This window comes from Orcinus orca, chromosome 4 (assembly GCF_937001465.1).
Source record: "Orcinus orca chromosome 4, mOrcOrc1.1, whole genome shotgun sequence".
In the NCBI taxonomy this organism is placed as follows: domain Eukaryota; kingdom Metazoa; phylum Chordata; class Mammalia; order Artiodactyla; family Delphinidae; genus Orcinus; species Orcinus orca.
This window is the reverse complement of record NC_064562.1, coordinates 43,872,697-43,888,485: the sequence shown is the minus strand read 5'-3', so window position 1 is coordinate 43,888,485 and position 15,789 is coordinate 43,872,697. Positions and strand designations below refer to the sequence as shown.

The window sequence follows — 15,789 nt, the reverse complement described above, 5'->3', positions numbered from 1 at the left end:
GCATAGCCATATCATTTATCATATAAATTAGAATATTTTTTAACGAAAGAGTCATTAACCATAATTGTGGCAAGAAAACAGGTATAAATTGGGAAAACCAAGACAGTGTTACCCCCTGCCCTACGTTTATAGAATGAACAGTCACTGGCATTAAAATCCCCATGATACAGAGGAGGAGCAAAGTTTATATGCTGGGCTAATAAGGTCGGAGGAGGATAAGTACTAGTGACTTGGGTAGTCAGAAATGTTCCAGCTTCTCAGGCTGCCCTCTTGTCTTGCTGATGGAATCATTTGATTTAGTCCCAGATCATATATTTCTATAATGCTTGATACACAAGCTACTCAAACACTTTCTAAAATCCTTAATTTAGGCACATATCTCACGTGTAAGCCTTTATACATAAATATTCAGATGAGGATAAACTGACTAAATGTATTCCATGAATTCTTATATACTTAAAAAAGATTACACATACTTGTACCAATTTGGATATTTAAAGCATTCTGGACGTTCTGAAACAAGTCTAGATTAAACAATACAGTTTTCATTAACAAAACTGTACTATCTGCAAATTTTCAGTGGATACATTTCACAGGATCTATAAAAATAAAGGACTCATATCTCTCAGAAAACACTCACAGATTATTGCCATCAAGGAATTAAAGTTGCCAATGTTAAAACACTCCCGAGCTACGTCAATGAAATACTCAATCATCCTTGCTCGGTGCTTCTTCTTTACAGGCTGTATAGAAAGAGAAAAAAGAGGGCAGTTATCCAACATGTAGACCCAACAGATGTAAAAAGTATGAAAAGATAATATAGAGGGCTAGAAGAAAGAGAAAATTCATTTTCTCACCATGCAGATTTCTGTAGCAACCAAGTAGCTGAGACGATTAAACCATTCCACGTAAGCTTCTAAGTTTCGTGTTTTCTTCCGTTCACTGTAGCAACTCTATAGAGAAAGGAAAGTGAGCAGAGGAGTTGGAGAAAAAAAGAGTGTATTAAGCTCTCCTTTTTTTCAGATGTGGGCCTTTATTCTCAGTGTGTGAATTAGGAAGGCTTTCTAGGATAAGAGTGGGGGTTGGGAGGGGAAAGAGAGAGAGAGGGAAGCACTAACATTCTTGACTCTCCTTACAGGAATATCAAATCTCTTAGTATAGTCCAGTGAAAACCCGAAGGTCTAGAAATCTATTCTGCTGCATTCATGACAATCTATTCTGATGAATTCATGATTTGTGCCTTCTCTCCCAGGAAGCTAAGTTACTCTTGGGGGGAACTGTCCTCAGAAGCACAATTCAGAAACAAAAAAAGGGTCTTGGCTGCATTCTAAAACAATCTTGACTAATTAATGGGGTATGAATACCAATTGCTGTCCGCACAGCACGGAGAAGCTGAAAGCGCAGAAGACTAGAAAATTTTCTCTTAAAATTAAGTCTAGGAGACAATTTTGGAACTTTGTGTAGCAAGAAACTAAATATCTTCCAAGGTAGATAAACAGAAGCCTACATCATCCTGGTCTTTAATAGGGTGAGTGACATATTGTTCAAAAACAAAAAGAAGTTAAGCTCATCTCAGAGTTCAAGGCCAAACTTGAACACGTTAATTACACCCCTCTTTCCTTCCTTCCAAATGAAACAAACAAATTTCAAAAAAGTCCACTAGCCTCCTATTGCAAAACCTAATCTTGACTTCCTGTACTGAGCAAAACTATTCTAAGGGCGGAAAACAGCTGCTGCCCCTTCTCCCAAAGGAGGGCTTTCATTAGTGGGTGATGCAGTCTTTGCTTAACAATTTGAAATACTTCCTGGAGGTCACTGGGGGAAAAATTTCTTATGTGTGTGTATACCGGTTTTACAGCCCATGCCTAGTGTCAGTTTCTTTCCATATGGGCTGCATCAGGCAACAAACCTGTCATGAGGGATTCACCTTAAAACAAGAAGCAAGGCAGTAAAGACCCAGCCTCAGCACACTGGATGTGCATCCTGTCTTTATAGCTTCTGCTATTGTTGAATCATGAGCAGAGCATCCTTTCGTATTTTCCTTCTGACTTAATCTGCTAAAACCATTACCCTTTTATCTCCTACCTTCACCACCACAAATGCCCGCACCTACTTGCTTATTAAATTTCCCAATAAGGAGGAAGAGAGGTTAAAAGTTGGTGGTAGGGTAAGAATATCGTCAAGGCACTTAGAGACCAGGCTCAAGAAAAAATGTAATGAATCAGGTATGGCTAATGAAAAACAAAAAAAAAGTTTTTAAAACCTAAAACAAAATTGTTCCAATTTCTGTCTCTCGTACCCACTATCATAGACTAAAGAATTCCATTGCCAATTTCAGGGCTGACCTCTGGGTAGACCAATTACCTTGTCATTGTCCAAAGGGTCCTTCTGCACAAATGCCTGAACAAATTCTTCTGGGCCAATATAATTGAGCCTCTCCTGAAACACAAACCCAGCAGGTCAACAGTCTTAAACAAAAGGAGAAGAAATGGTCTTTCCGTTCTGTCTACTGACTTTTAACACTACCCTCATTTTTTAATGTAACTTGTGAAATAAGCCTTTAACCCTCAAAATTGTCATCATCTTCAAGGTCTGAGCAGAGGCAGTTTTCCGCTTGGGTCAGTGCTACACTAGAGAGTAAAAGGCTGAGCGAGTTATGGAAAAATTAACTAGAGGGGGAACATGAGGAAGGTCAATAAACTCTTTGCTCTTCAGTCTTGCTTAGTATTTATTTTAAAGTGAACTCCCAAAATATCAGAAATAGTCATATTCAAATGTCTAAACAAAACACGTTCCAGCTATTTCATAGATTATTTCCCATTTGGATTATTCTAACCCCTCCCTTGACATTACCGCTGACGAACACACTGTCTGGTTGTCAAAGCAAATCAAGTGTGGGTTATAAAAGACAAGGATGACAATGGCCTTACTAGCTCTATGTGAGTCAGCTGCTGGGCCAACGTGTAAGGGTCACTGCAGACAGTAATAATGTCCCTTTGTATGGACTGTGGCTTGGTCTTGAGAAGCGTGAGCCGATCTGTTGACGTGGAGCTGATTTTTGCCAGGACTTCCTCATACTGGCTGAGCGCGGCAAGTTTGCGGATTAGACATTGGATCATCTGCTGGACATTCTTCCTGTATGTCTGCCAGGAAACAAGCAAAGGATTACCTCCTTGCTCTGCTTGTCTGTTTTCACCACTACGCAAACTCAGAGACTCTGTACTTCAATGCTTTTACCTTCACATTGGACAGCCACCTTGGTTGAGGGCAGTTAGAGGATTCGCTCTAACAGTTTAAAAGAGACACATACACATAAGGTGTCTTTTCAGATTTGTAAGACTTAGTTCTTTTCTCAGGCTGCTCTTGAGAGTACAATTCAAGTTGGGCCATGAAAACACAAGGATGATTTAGATGAGCTACTGAGGGAATCCAGTATAATAAGAACCACATATAACTAATGTTCTCTGGGCTGGCATAGGAATGTACCGGTTTTCTTTTAGTAGGTTAAAATGTGTTGATCTCAAGTCAGAGCATCCTTTTCCTAGTTCTTTTTCTTTAGGGTCCCCGTCTAGATTTTTCTCCTTCTAGCATTCCCAATCTCATTAGTCTAAGGGTACAGACAGCTACTTAACAGAAATACACCATCACTTCCTACTCAGCCCCCAACCACCTTCCTGACTTCCACATAGAACATGAGTTACCACCACAAAAAAGCAATGGATATTCCTTTTTGGTATCTGACTTCCAGTTGGTTCATGTCCATTTCTTTTGCATTCATGAGTCAGTGCTAATGTTCACCACCAAACTCTTCCACATGGCAATTCTACTCATAATGCTACTACCAGGTGACACCTTGTTTGTTACTACATCATGCTACCGCCACAATACTTAAGAGAAATTGGTTTTAAAGCAATGCGTGTATTATAGATAAATGTCAACCTCTTGACTTTTAAAATAGTTGTTAAGTCCAAGAAAGAGCTCCACAATCAACCAATTCCTAAGGTAGAGTTACATGTGTAAGTTAGGGTATTCTTTTATTCTTCCTTTTTCAGGCAAAAATTGCCAAACTAACACTTATCCTTCTGGGTAAACTGTGACACCTGTTATCAAAGAAAGGCACACAGGCTGCTTCAATGCTAATGTGGTGCTTAGGTTAACAGCTTCAAAGGAGGACAGTCCTAGTGAATTTACAGATGAAAGCCCTATGTCCATGCTTTACTAACTAATCAGCTCCTTTTAAAAAGGTACCACAATATCATTTTCTGAGATTAATTACCTGAAAATTAAATGGCATCTTACCTACAAGTCTAAGAACCATCTTTTTTTACGGAAGTAATTTGGTTTACCAGAGCATATTATAAAACTTTAAATGAATAGATATTTGTATACTTAAGCCAAGGAAAATTAAAAATAGAAGGAAATGATCAATTCTCATATAGTCAAGGCAAAAAGGCACACACAACCTTCTTTCTTTTCTTCTTCTCTACTTGTCTGATGTATATTACTGAGTTCTTTAAACTGGTCCATTAGATGACCTTTTTCCCCTCTACATTCACAGACCACCCTGAAGTCACTAATGAAATACCTAAGTGTTTAAAAAATTGAGCCTTCAAGGAACCTATCTTCCACACAGCATTAAGGTTATCAGTTAAGAAGATGGTATCTATTTGGTAATATGGTTGTCACTCAAAGAAAATGCCTCTTTCTTTGGAATTCGAAGCAGTTAAGGCCAAATTGAGGGCTATTTTAAATCCCTCGCTGGGGGTGAGGAAAATGGGTGAGGAGGGTCAAAAGGTAGAAACTTGCAGGTATAAAATAAGTCAGTCATGGAGATGTAATGTACAAGATGGTGACTACAGTTAATAAAATTGTATTGAATATTTGAAAGTTGCTGAGAGAGTAGATCTTAAAAGTTCTCATCACAAGAAAAAACTTTTGTTAATTATGTAAGGTGACATGTTAACCAGACTTACTGTGGTGATCATTTTGCAATACACACAAATACTGAATCATTATGTTGTATACCTAAAACTAACAGAATGTTACATGTCAATTGTACCTCAATAAAAATAAATTAATAAAAATAAAATAAAACCTGCATCCCTTGCTTCTTCTACATTCATAATCTTGAGTTACATAAAAATCAATGAACTTAAAATGGTTTCTTCAGTCTTCTGTCCCAAATGTCATAATAAATGCTCCCTGGGTGATTCTGACATGCAGCAAAGCCTGTCTGGTGAAAGACTCTTATTCTACACTTTAAAAAATGCTTTTTAGGGAAAGAGGTAGAGTAATGGATAGTGGAGGATTCAGCTAGTGAGCAAAACGCAGCAAAATATGAGAACATGTATGCAATAGGGTATAGGGGAAAAGCTATTCGAATAACAAAGAACGTGAGTGCGTGTGTGTGTGTGAGACAGAGAGAGGATATGTGTGTGACCTCTTTAAAAAGTTTGCTGCTGCCATTTGATTCCATTCGAGAAACCAAAGCTTCGTGTTGTTAAGCATGCTTTTTTAAGGAATCATGGATTGCCAAGTACGTACTTATTCTTTTTTATAACTTCAAATGCCAGTGACAGTAATTACCTGGCAAATAAAGACAGAATAAAGACAGGCCCCGTAAGGAAGAGAAAATTGCACTGTACCCACTATAGTCATTTGTCATGTAATTGAATCATCAGTTTCATTTCGGGTTTCTTGCTGTCAAGTCCTAATAAACCTCTTCATTTTGGGCAAATCCTTAGGGGAGGGGGGTAACATATTAAGCCATGCTATGTGGAACTGTCCGAGCAGATTCAGAAGAACTCAACTAAATTATATAGAAGACACACCTGTATCCACTGACTGCCAAAGAAAATCCCTAAAGTCCCAGGCAAGAAGCAGCAAGTCCCAACCCAAGTGCACACTCCTTCCCATGGAGGGAGATAACTTTTCAGCAGAGGGAAATATTTTTTTCCTATTCCAGTAACCGATTCGTTTGTTCACTCATTCGTTCATTCATTCAAACACTCCTGAGTGCCTATTAACTACCAGATACTGGGCTAGGAGTTAAGGATGCTATCTGAACAAAAGGAGCACAGCATGGAGTCTAGTGAGGAAAAACAAGTCATAAAGAAAGTAATTACTAATCACAGAGTGCTCTGAAGGGAAAGGGTGGTGAAAGCCAAGAATGGGGGATGACCATGGCTGGGGAGGCCAGGGAAGGTGTCTGCAAGGAAAGACACTTAAGCACATGGCAGATAAGTGGCCTCCCAAGTACAGAACTGAGGAAAAGAGCATCCACCACAAAATTTTAGGGCTGAAAGGGACATTACTACAGGGAGGTTACCTCTATGATTTAGAAATGAAGAAGGAGCAGAGACTTCAGGGGACTTGCCAAAGCATTCAAATCAACCACTGCCAAACGTGGACCCGATTCTGAACACTGTCTAGAAGTGACTAAAGGAATACAATCTCACTGGAAAACCCAACCTGATCATGGCAGGTGACATCTCTCCACTCAAGCCCTAGGCTTATCTTCTCATATCTTTTCACACTCAAAACCGTCTGAAGATCTCAGGTTTATCAAGGATTTGTTATTAACACACGATGGCTGATAGGAAGCCCAGGCACAAGGCTATCTGGTCCCCATGCTTGGTTCCATCCAATTCTTGAGTGGCTTGATCCTGTTAAAAAGAGATCGGAACCAATCTGGCCAACACAGATAGAAGTGACCCCCCTCATGGACTCCCATGACAAGAAGGACAAAAAGCCATCCATTTGGCATTGTATCTGAAAAAGATTTTTAAGGTGTTCCTTTTGGGAAAAACAAGTCGTCATTTCTACCTTTTAAAAAGGCAACAGAAGGAAGGGAAGCTGACTGCCACATCAAGTTAAGTACTGACACAGAACTTAACTGAAGTGAAGCACTGCCTGACTCGGAGCTCAGCCTCCACACAAGAAAAAGCCCTTATGATGCCACTAATCTTTTGAGCAGCTTGCCATAAACTTAGGTCACGGAGCCAGCATTGACCCTGTCAAGCAACACAATAGCTTCCCCTCTAAGAAAAGATTTACTACAAAACTGTGATGCTTAACTTTTGCCTTTGTGAGTGACGGACCTACCAATTCCTACCTTGCTAGAACCTGTTACACGCAAACTAGCAAAATGATTAGAATAGTCATAATTTGCAGAAGGACTCAGGGAACCACTCATTCAGGCTTGCAGAAGTAATGGCTCTCTTGAGCACCAGTGATCCATATAATGTCATGGGGAAGTGTAAAAGGGTTAATTCCATTTTCATGAAAACATAATGTGGGAAGCAAGTGAGTATTTTTCAAGTGCTAATCTTATATAATTTGTCTGATTTTTTTTTAAAGTTAGGGGAAACAGTATTAAAATGTTTTTGCCAGAAGTAGACAGACTAGATAGGTATCTTGTTGCATGATCTTGACAGCACAGCCCTGAAAGAATGATTTCTCCAGGTAGGTTATTCATAATGGGAAAATGCATTTTAAGATGGATGAAACAAGACATCACAGCCTTTGCCAAATGCTTCATCTGCCTTTTTCTAACACTGTATCTGTGCCTAAGTACAGAAACTACAAAGATATCCTTGCCCAACAAGCCTCAAAACAGAGTAACAGCCTTCCAGGCCTGCTTCAAAGAGGATAACCTTGAATTTGTCACAGCTAGGTAGCTCAATTGAGGGAAGTGATATTTATGAAAGATTATCTAACAGACTTACTTTCCATCTCCATCTAAGTCTAGGTGCTAAGCCTTGAATCAACTTCCAAGCACAAGACTTGGATCCCTTTTTCTTTGTCTTCTCCACTCCTAAAGAATTACCTTTGCTAATTTATATATTAATCTTTTGGCCTCAGTTTTTTATCAAGGAGCATTTGTTATAAACACTATACAGAGCAGTTTCCATGATCTCATTCACAAAGTCCTTGCAGGAAATTTTTTTAAATTTTCATTTAATTTAATGCTTTGAAGGATTACTATGCTTTTTCTTTTCTGACAGTGAAAATTACATAACCAACTGTATTTCCCTTTTACCTGGAGCTTACAGTTAAAATACAGCAATCTTGTCCTACTCTACTGATTCTCAGTATTAGCACATTTGTTTTCTCCCTTCCATGATACAAACTCTCTATTTCTGATTTATTAATATATTACTTATTACCTGTTAATATATAAATATGTTATTTTACATGTATTAGTGTTTATATCTCCTAATGTGATATTTATAATCTAACTTGCTAGGTCAAATCTTTTTGGAAGGAAGAAAGTTGTAAATAAAATAAAATGAAAACACACTTGCATCATGAAACCTGTGCTTGAGTTGACATGAACATACCCCCAAATTACTCACATAAAACTCTAGATCACATCCCTTTGAAGTGGGATTGTATAATCATCCCCCTTTGACACACCAAACAGACCAGTATGCTATGGAGAGGACCTGCCCAAAGGCAACAACAGAAAAGAAGCAGTAGAGACGCCAATGCATAATTTAGCACCACTTCTCACCAAGACCCTGCCTGGAAATTCGAGTAATTGTACTAAATTCAGGTTACCAACCTCCTCACCACTGGCTATTCGGTGAGCCAGATCTTTTAAGTTTCTCATCATTCTTTCATCCCGAAAATCATAAGGAAATGTTTCTGTCCATTCTGTCAGGAGTTGAAGAATTTTGGGTGCAATTTTTCTTATCTGATTCTAGGGAGAAAAAGCAAATCAAATTCAGTGATATCTATCAAATAAATAATTACAAACAGGGCTAATGGTAAACTTCTAGTGCAAAGTCTTTGGGGTTAAAGAAGACTCTTGTCCCCCTTTCCCAAGTCAATGTCAAGTGCTACCAACTTAAGGCAGGACGGAGGGATCTTCCATGGCACTAGATTTATATTTGTTCTTTATACCTTTCCAATTCCCTCTGCGTAGCCATGATACCATTTATGGACCTCAGCCTGGGGGGAAGCTATGGCTACTTAAGGAAACCAGCTTCACAAAATCTAAGCCATAAAGCTACCAAACTTAATGGAAAAAAACGTTAAGTTCAAATAAGGTATCATTACCTTATCACCACTAGGATCACTTAGTCTCTGGTGCTCAACACATAAGTGGCAAACTTTGGCCATTAGCTCATACGGATGCATAAATAACCGAGAACTCAGTAGGAAGGTAAATATGTACGTTCTCTGTGGCAAGAGAAAAAAAAGTCATCATGGTTATATTCTCTCTGAAACTAGTATCTTTCCTATATATTATACATCATATAGCACTAAGTTCTCTTTAGCAAAGTTAAAATGCTACAGTTTCAAAAGTGATGCTTACTAGTAGTAAAACAACCTAAGATGGATTTCTCCTTTACTTTGTGATATATATTTTCCCTTAAACCATACTAAAAATAACAGAAGTACAGGGTAAGTTTAGCTACTAAATTATTCACAGTACAGTTTTACATCCATCCTCTGGGAGCCAGGATACCAGGACATATAACTCAGTCTAGTAAAGAAGAATGAAATTCAGCCCAGGGAGATCAATCTAACTTAAATATACCACCCGTACAGATTCTTGTTCTGTGTCCAAATATTATGGTAACTCAATGGAAACCAAAAAAAATCACCCAACCCACATCAGCTCAAGAAATCTCCAGTGGGTCCAGTATGACACACTGGAGCATTTGTGTGCTTGTGTCAGAACATTCAAAGACAGACTTTCAAGTAATCTATTTACTTGCTCAAAGGCTAAGCAATTTGATAAAACATAATATCACACGATATACTTTTCTTTAACCACAATGTCTCCCCAGAAGCCAGTAATGAAGTAAAGCTTATTTGTTATAATACTTTCATACTCCCAATAAGAAGAAAAATTCCATGGGTTTTTCTCCCCCTTCGGTGCCTTTTGTAGCTCATAAACACTTACAGGGCTGAACAAGGGATGCCTTTTACTTTTGATTAGAAGTTTTCCCTGTGTGGCAACATATTTGAAAATGCTACGTAACAAACCTCACACACACAGAGATAACTCAGTAAGAAACATTATGGTGAACTACAGTGGCAAGCACAAACTAGCCTCTACACACCAAGGTCATTATTATATTTATAAAATCATTCGAATCTAGCACCTGGATATTTTCATGAAATCTTTATCAACAAGCAGCTGTTGCATAACAGGGGCAGCCATAGCACAAGGGAAGGGGGAAGAAACATCACGTGCCCCAGAAATAGAAAACCTGGGTTTGAATGTTGATGCTGGGAGTGAGACCATGTGCAAATTCCTCAACATTCTGAATTTCAATTTCTTCCTCTCTAACCTCTTGGAATTGCTGTAAAGACTGAGAAAATGTAAACGAATTCCTTAAATTAGAAAGGATTATCCATACAAATGTCAGTTATCAAAGTAAAACATAAACAAGTGAGTCTGTCATCTGATGTCGAATCTATAAAGAATTGCATCTTGAATGTAATTCTTGTTCTCTTTTCTGTGAAGCTTCCCTGTGTAACTTCACTTTTCTCAGCATAGTTTTGGAAAACAAAAAGGCACTAACCATTCTAGGAGCATCTAATGTTCTCTGGCATTTCTATTTAAGGACCAAGGTATGTGCATGAGTCAAACCTTACAGGTATTTCATTTAGATGGTCTCTGACTGACTACAATGTGATACCAACCCTGAAAGGAAAACTGATACACAGACATATCATAACCAGGTTCAATCTGATCTCAAAGCACTCAATAATCAATACGCAATTTCTTATTAGAAAAATTCTTAGTAACCCAGATAGAATTCTGCAGCATCTAGGGTCCCTGTCTATTCTATTGTAAATTCTGCTGGATACCGAGGACGTGTTGCAGGGGCACATGGATACCTACATCCGGATAGTAATCCACGTTAGGTACTAAGTGCTGGATGAGTGCTTCCAGAGATCCGGAGAGGAGGTTGTTGTCATGGTAATACAACCCTCCACAGCTGTCCTCCGCAGACTGATAGAGGTTTCGGTTGTAACCGCTGCTGTCAAACATTGCTGAAAAGGGAGGAGTTTGAGGCATGCTTTCCTAAAATGAATAAAAAAGGAAAAAACAGTGTCAGTAATATGCAAAAGAAAAGTAAACTTTAATAGGCATTAGGCTTTCATAATCACGAGGAAACAGGCAATTTTTAAAATAGGTTAGGTTCTGATACAATCTGAGAACCCATCAAGAAGCAAATTGCTCTTTGGATAACACATGCATGTATATTTTTGAGTACCAATGTCATCCAATAAAATACCATAAAACACTTGGATCAAAGGCTCCAATCTGGACTTAACTTCAAGTCTCTGGCTGCCGTGTTTAGATATCATTCCTTCACATTCGGTTATGAAGTCAGGGAGGGGAAGTGAGCTTTAAATTGCTTTAATCCCCTGAATCAAGTATTATCCTAAGGTGGAGATGTGTAGGCCTTGAAAGTTGGATGGGAAGAATTACATAACACTTAAGAAATAAATACCAGACTAGCATTGGGCATATGAGGAGATAACCAAAACAGAAGTTGAAAAAATGAAATTGTAAAAGAGGCCTAGAAGTAAAGTATGTGTGTGTGTGTGTGTGTGTGTGCGTGTGTGTGTGTGTGTTTATAGATGCACGTGTATATCAAGAGATTTAATGCTGACTCCCCAGCTTTCACTGGAAGATCGGATGCTATTGATTTTCACCCCCTTTGTGTCAAATTCTTTTGGGGTGCAGAGCTCTATAAAGCCTCAGTTCTCAGTAAACACACAGGCTGAGCAAACACCTGATTTGGGGAGCACTGCCTTCATCCGTGTGCTCTGCAACTCACAAAGCCCTTGTCAGAGGATGCCTGGTAGAGGCCAAAGGCTATTAAGTTATTACTTGGATTCCTAGGGACAGAGTTCCCAGCCCCAAAAACAGACTCCAGTTTCTGGCAGCATGTCTGGACAATGGAGGCAATTCAGGAGCTGCAGAGAGTGAGGGCTCCAGAGGCAAACGATGAGGGGAAGCCAAACTCCAGGGCTTGGACTGACAGGGACAGGGTGTGCAGAGGCTGCAGGAGGACACAACCTGGGCTAATCCCTCTTTTCAAGATGCTGAAAGATATCTGTATCCGAAAGGGGGAGGGGCGTGGGGCCTGTCTGAGGAGGCACGTCCATTACTCCAAGTGCATCTGTTCTGGTTCCCACTAATGGGGGCCACAGCATCACAATGTGTGCGCATGCCTGGGCAGGGGGTGGCCAGGGGTGGGGTGCTGGGAAAAAACAACGTCCATTATAAGGTGACTTGGCAGGTGAAAGTGGCATTTAGGGAAAGAAGCATCAGGAAAGAGAAACAGAAAAAAAAAAAAGCTTCAGTATTTTGTGCTCTGTCCCATCCACAAACCAATGCTGAGGGAGAACATAAAAGGATCCAGCACAGAGAAGGAAAGACAAACATCATATGATATCACTTATATGTGGAATCTTAAAAAAATTATACAAATGAGTTTATTTACAAAACAGAAACAGACTCACAGACATAGAAAACAAAGCTTCGGGTTTACCAACAGGGAAAGCAGCAGCGGAGGCGGGGGCGATAAATTAGGAATTTGGGATTAACAGATACACACTACTATATATAAAATAGATAAATAACAAGGACCTGCTCTATAGCACAGGGAACTATATACAATATTTTCTAATAACCTATAATGGAAAAGAATCCAAAGAAGAATACATATATGTATAACTGAAACATTTTGCTGTACACCTGAAACTAACACAATATTGTAAACCAACTATACTTCAAAAAATAGCTACAAGTGGGAAGAAAGTGAGGACTGAGAATCACTCTGTCTGGGGAGACTTGTCACTACCAGAGTCATCATTGCCATCCCTCTCGCTTGGGCAGGACATGGTCATAATGGCCAAAGGAGCAGGAACTGAGGATGTAAATGTTAACACAAATGCTCCCCACTTAGTTGGTAAGACCTCACACATAGGAATCACGGTTAGATGAAGAACTCAATGTTAACATTTTATAAAGCAACGGACAAAGTATGTTTCTGTCCTCTTCAAATTGCCAGTTTTCTATGAGTATGTTTCATGTGCAATATCATCTTTGCAAATGGGTTGTCCCTGGTGGGAAGAAAAACAAGAGCCTGTCTACCTTTGCCCTGAGAAACTCAAAATGTCCTTAAACTGGGACACCAGGACCTGAGATGAGAAACATCTGAAAGTTACTTCTTCCAGCCTGGAAGGAACCTTCCCTCTGGATGTGGCTTTCCTGCCTCTGGCTTAAAAAAAGCTTTAGATGGTTAAAACCACACAATATCCTTGGTATCCAGGATGACAAGTGGAACTCACTCTATCCATGCCCTTGAAGTTGTTTTTCTTTTTTTTTTTCTGCCAAGAACCATGAATTTTCCTTGGTTTCTCCACTTACTCAGTACTACCGAAACCGTCCTAATATTAAGTGCTTTGGGGAGAAGGTTGGCCAGGATTTGGGAATTTCAGAAAAATCAGAAAATGTTAAAAGTTCAAAAGGACCATAGAAATCAAATGGTCCAAGATGGAAAATAGATTTCATTTCACGTCCTAACGGCAATCAATCCAAAGTGGTTGCCAAAAGGCCGGATGAAGAGTGAGGATTCAAAGCCTGTAACTGGGTGGGGAATGTGTGCTAAGGGATTAGCAATGACAGCAAAACAGTCACAGAAGAAGCCAAGGCCCAAGCATCATGACAATCAGGTCCACTCTCCTCTGTCCATCAGTTTGCTAACTGAGACCTTGGGCGGTGAGGTGAAGTGACCAGGCTAGGACCACACAGCCACGTGGCTACAGCACCACGTGAGCCCCACGGCACTCCTCTGAATCTTGCACCCCTGCTGCCTTTGGTAGATTGACAGGAAGCACCAACCACAAAATAGTCACAAGTCACTCAGAGTTCCCTTTCAAAGGATCGGCACCAAAAGCCACCAAATATTTGTACTTATAATTATTTACTCCCCTAAAGTGGACAAGGACCCAGATTTAATGAAGCCCTAATCTAGGGCTTAAGAGCTGTGAAAACTTTGGAAAGTCACTTACTCAGCCCCTGCCCCTAGGTATGTTTTTCATCTGGAAAATTATTTCCAATTTTGCTCACTCCTTCCGAAATTCTAGATGATAACAAAACTACCAATTTTCTTTATAGCGAAGTTAGAGCATTTTTAGAGCAATGGCAAAAGGTCTTTGTATTGTTCCTTGGAAATGTGTCACAGGATTTCTTTGAGGAGGCACAAAATATCAACAACGACAAAAAACCCCTCCAACCAGGCACCAAAAGAAAATACTACAAATAGCAATGGACACCAAACCGAGATAAGTTAATTGAGGTTATAGTTTATTATACTTAAAAATCAAATTTAAGAAGAGAATCTATCATAGGTTGTTTTCTGCCTTCTAATTAGCGCAAAGTCTGTTGCCAATCAGCTGATTGACCACAAACGAACTTGACTGTTGAACTTGCGTAGAGCAACAACCAATGGCTGAGATTTAAGTCACTCCAAGAGACCCAGCCCCTTAGTTACATGCACAATGGTCCTATTTTCCCACCTTGCCATATACTGTCAACTCCTTAGGCCTCCACCTTCCTCAGTGTGCATCCTTATACTATGGGATCCTGTGTGCTGGAAAAGGTCTCCACAGTCCACAGCCCTTTACTTCTCTGATTCTTGCTCAAGGCCGCTCCCCTGAGAAATGCCTAGATGCACGGTGGGCAAGGCTCTGAGAATGTCAGCAGCTCCCGTCTGTGTAAGGTTTACTGCCCACAAATGCCTTTTTGGATATTATATCTACCTTGTTTGGCAGGGATCCTTACTCTGTTTGACTGCATAAGCACGGGTTCAGAAAAACTTCATTACTGAGCTGGGGTTACACATCGGATAAGGGACAAACAGGCAGGGCTTCAAACCTGGTCTTCAGATTCCAGGTTCAAAATTTATTACACTACATCATGTTATACTGCAAATGGTCTTCTTTGAACTTTTAATGTTTAACCATAAAATGAAAAGCCTGTCAGTCTGTCCCAAATTGCACGCTATTAGAAAAATTTACATGTTTTACACGTTCTACATAAATCCTTGCCCCAAAGATGTACGAACGTCATTAATTACTCTTATTAAAAAGCAACACTATCAACAAAAGTATTTAAGCTACTGACCTTTGCAATCAAAGCATAGTGCTATCTAGACAGACTTCAGAAATTCTAATATACACTTCTTCATATTTTATTTTCTTTGAAATTGGGATGCACATAAATAGTTAAGTGATAAGAAAACCTGTTTAACTGTCTTTTTTTAGCAATATAGAAAATAAAAGAGCATCTTACAATGGATGACATTTTAGATTCAACGAAATACAGTAATACTTGCTTGCACGTACTTTACAGATTTCCAGTAAAAAAGATCTGATGAGACAAATGACCAAAAGAGAGATCATGGATCACGGTACATGTAACTAATTTCTGGACAATCTCTAGCAAGTGGTCAGTCTAACCATTTTCCAGAAAGATCAACTGCCTTGTGTAATAGACGCATTTGATAAACGAGGGGAAAGGTCAGCAGAATGGCACAGAGAGTACTGCTTGTGAAGTGGATTTTTAAGTGCCTAAGAAGATAAACATAGTAGATTTTTTTTTCCTCTCAAGTACCTTTCTTCTTATTACCCACATCAAGAACCACTGTTTGTTCAGCATGACTCAAATTTGACATCCAAGACTTTAGTTCTACCTGCTTCAGTTCTGGAATGAAAGAAAGTGAAGTTCAGAATATTAAATATTGGCTT

General features: G+C 39.4%; 1 protein-coding gene across 9 annotated transcripts in view; it reads right to left on the bottom strand.

The window, feature by feature from the left end:
- RASGEF1B (RasGEF domain family member 1B) overlaps positions 1-15,789 on the bottom strand; it is a 451,463-nt gene that overhangs the window by 11,226 nt on the left and 424,448 nt on the right. For 7 of the 9 annotated variants that reach the window (XM_049709378.1, XM_049709385.1, XM_004280155.4 and 4 more), the window contains 7 exons: positions 10,865-11,047; positions 9,064-9,186; positions 8,567-8,704; positions 2,931-3,143; positions 2,365-2,439; positions 858-953; positions 641-743 (listed from right to left, as the gene is read on the bottom strand). In XM_049709378.1, the coding sequence (XP_049565335.1) occupies positions 641-743; positions 858-953; positions 2,365-2,439; positions 2,931-3,143; positions 8,567-8,704; positions 9,064-9,186; positions 10,865-11,047 (931 nt within the window). Of the gene's footprint in view, positions 1-640; positions 744-857; positions 954-2,364; positions 2,440-2,930; positions 3,144-8,566; positions 8,705-9,063; positions 9,187-10,864; positions 11,048-15,655; positions 15,746-15,789 lie in introns of all 9 variants that reach the window. The other 2 variants (XM_049709380.1, XM_049709379.1) reach the window with 1 other exon arrangement.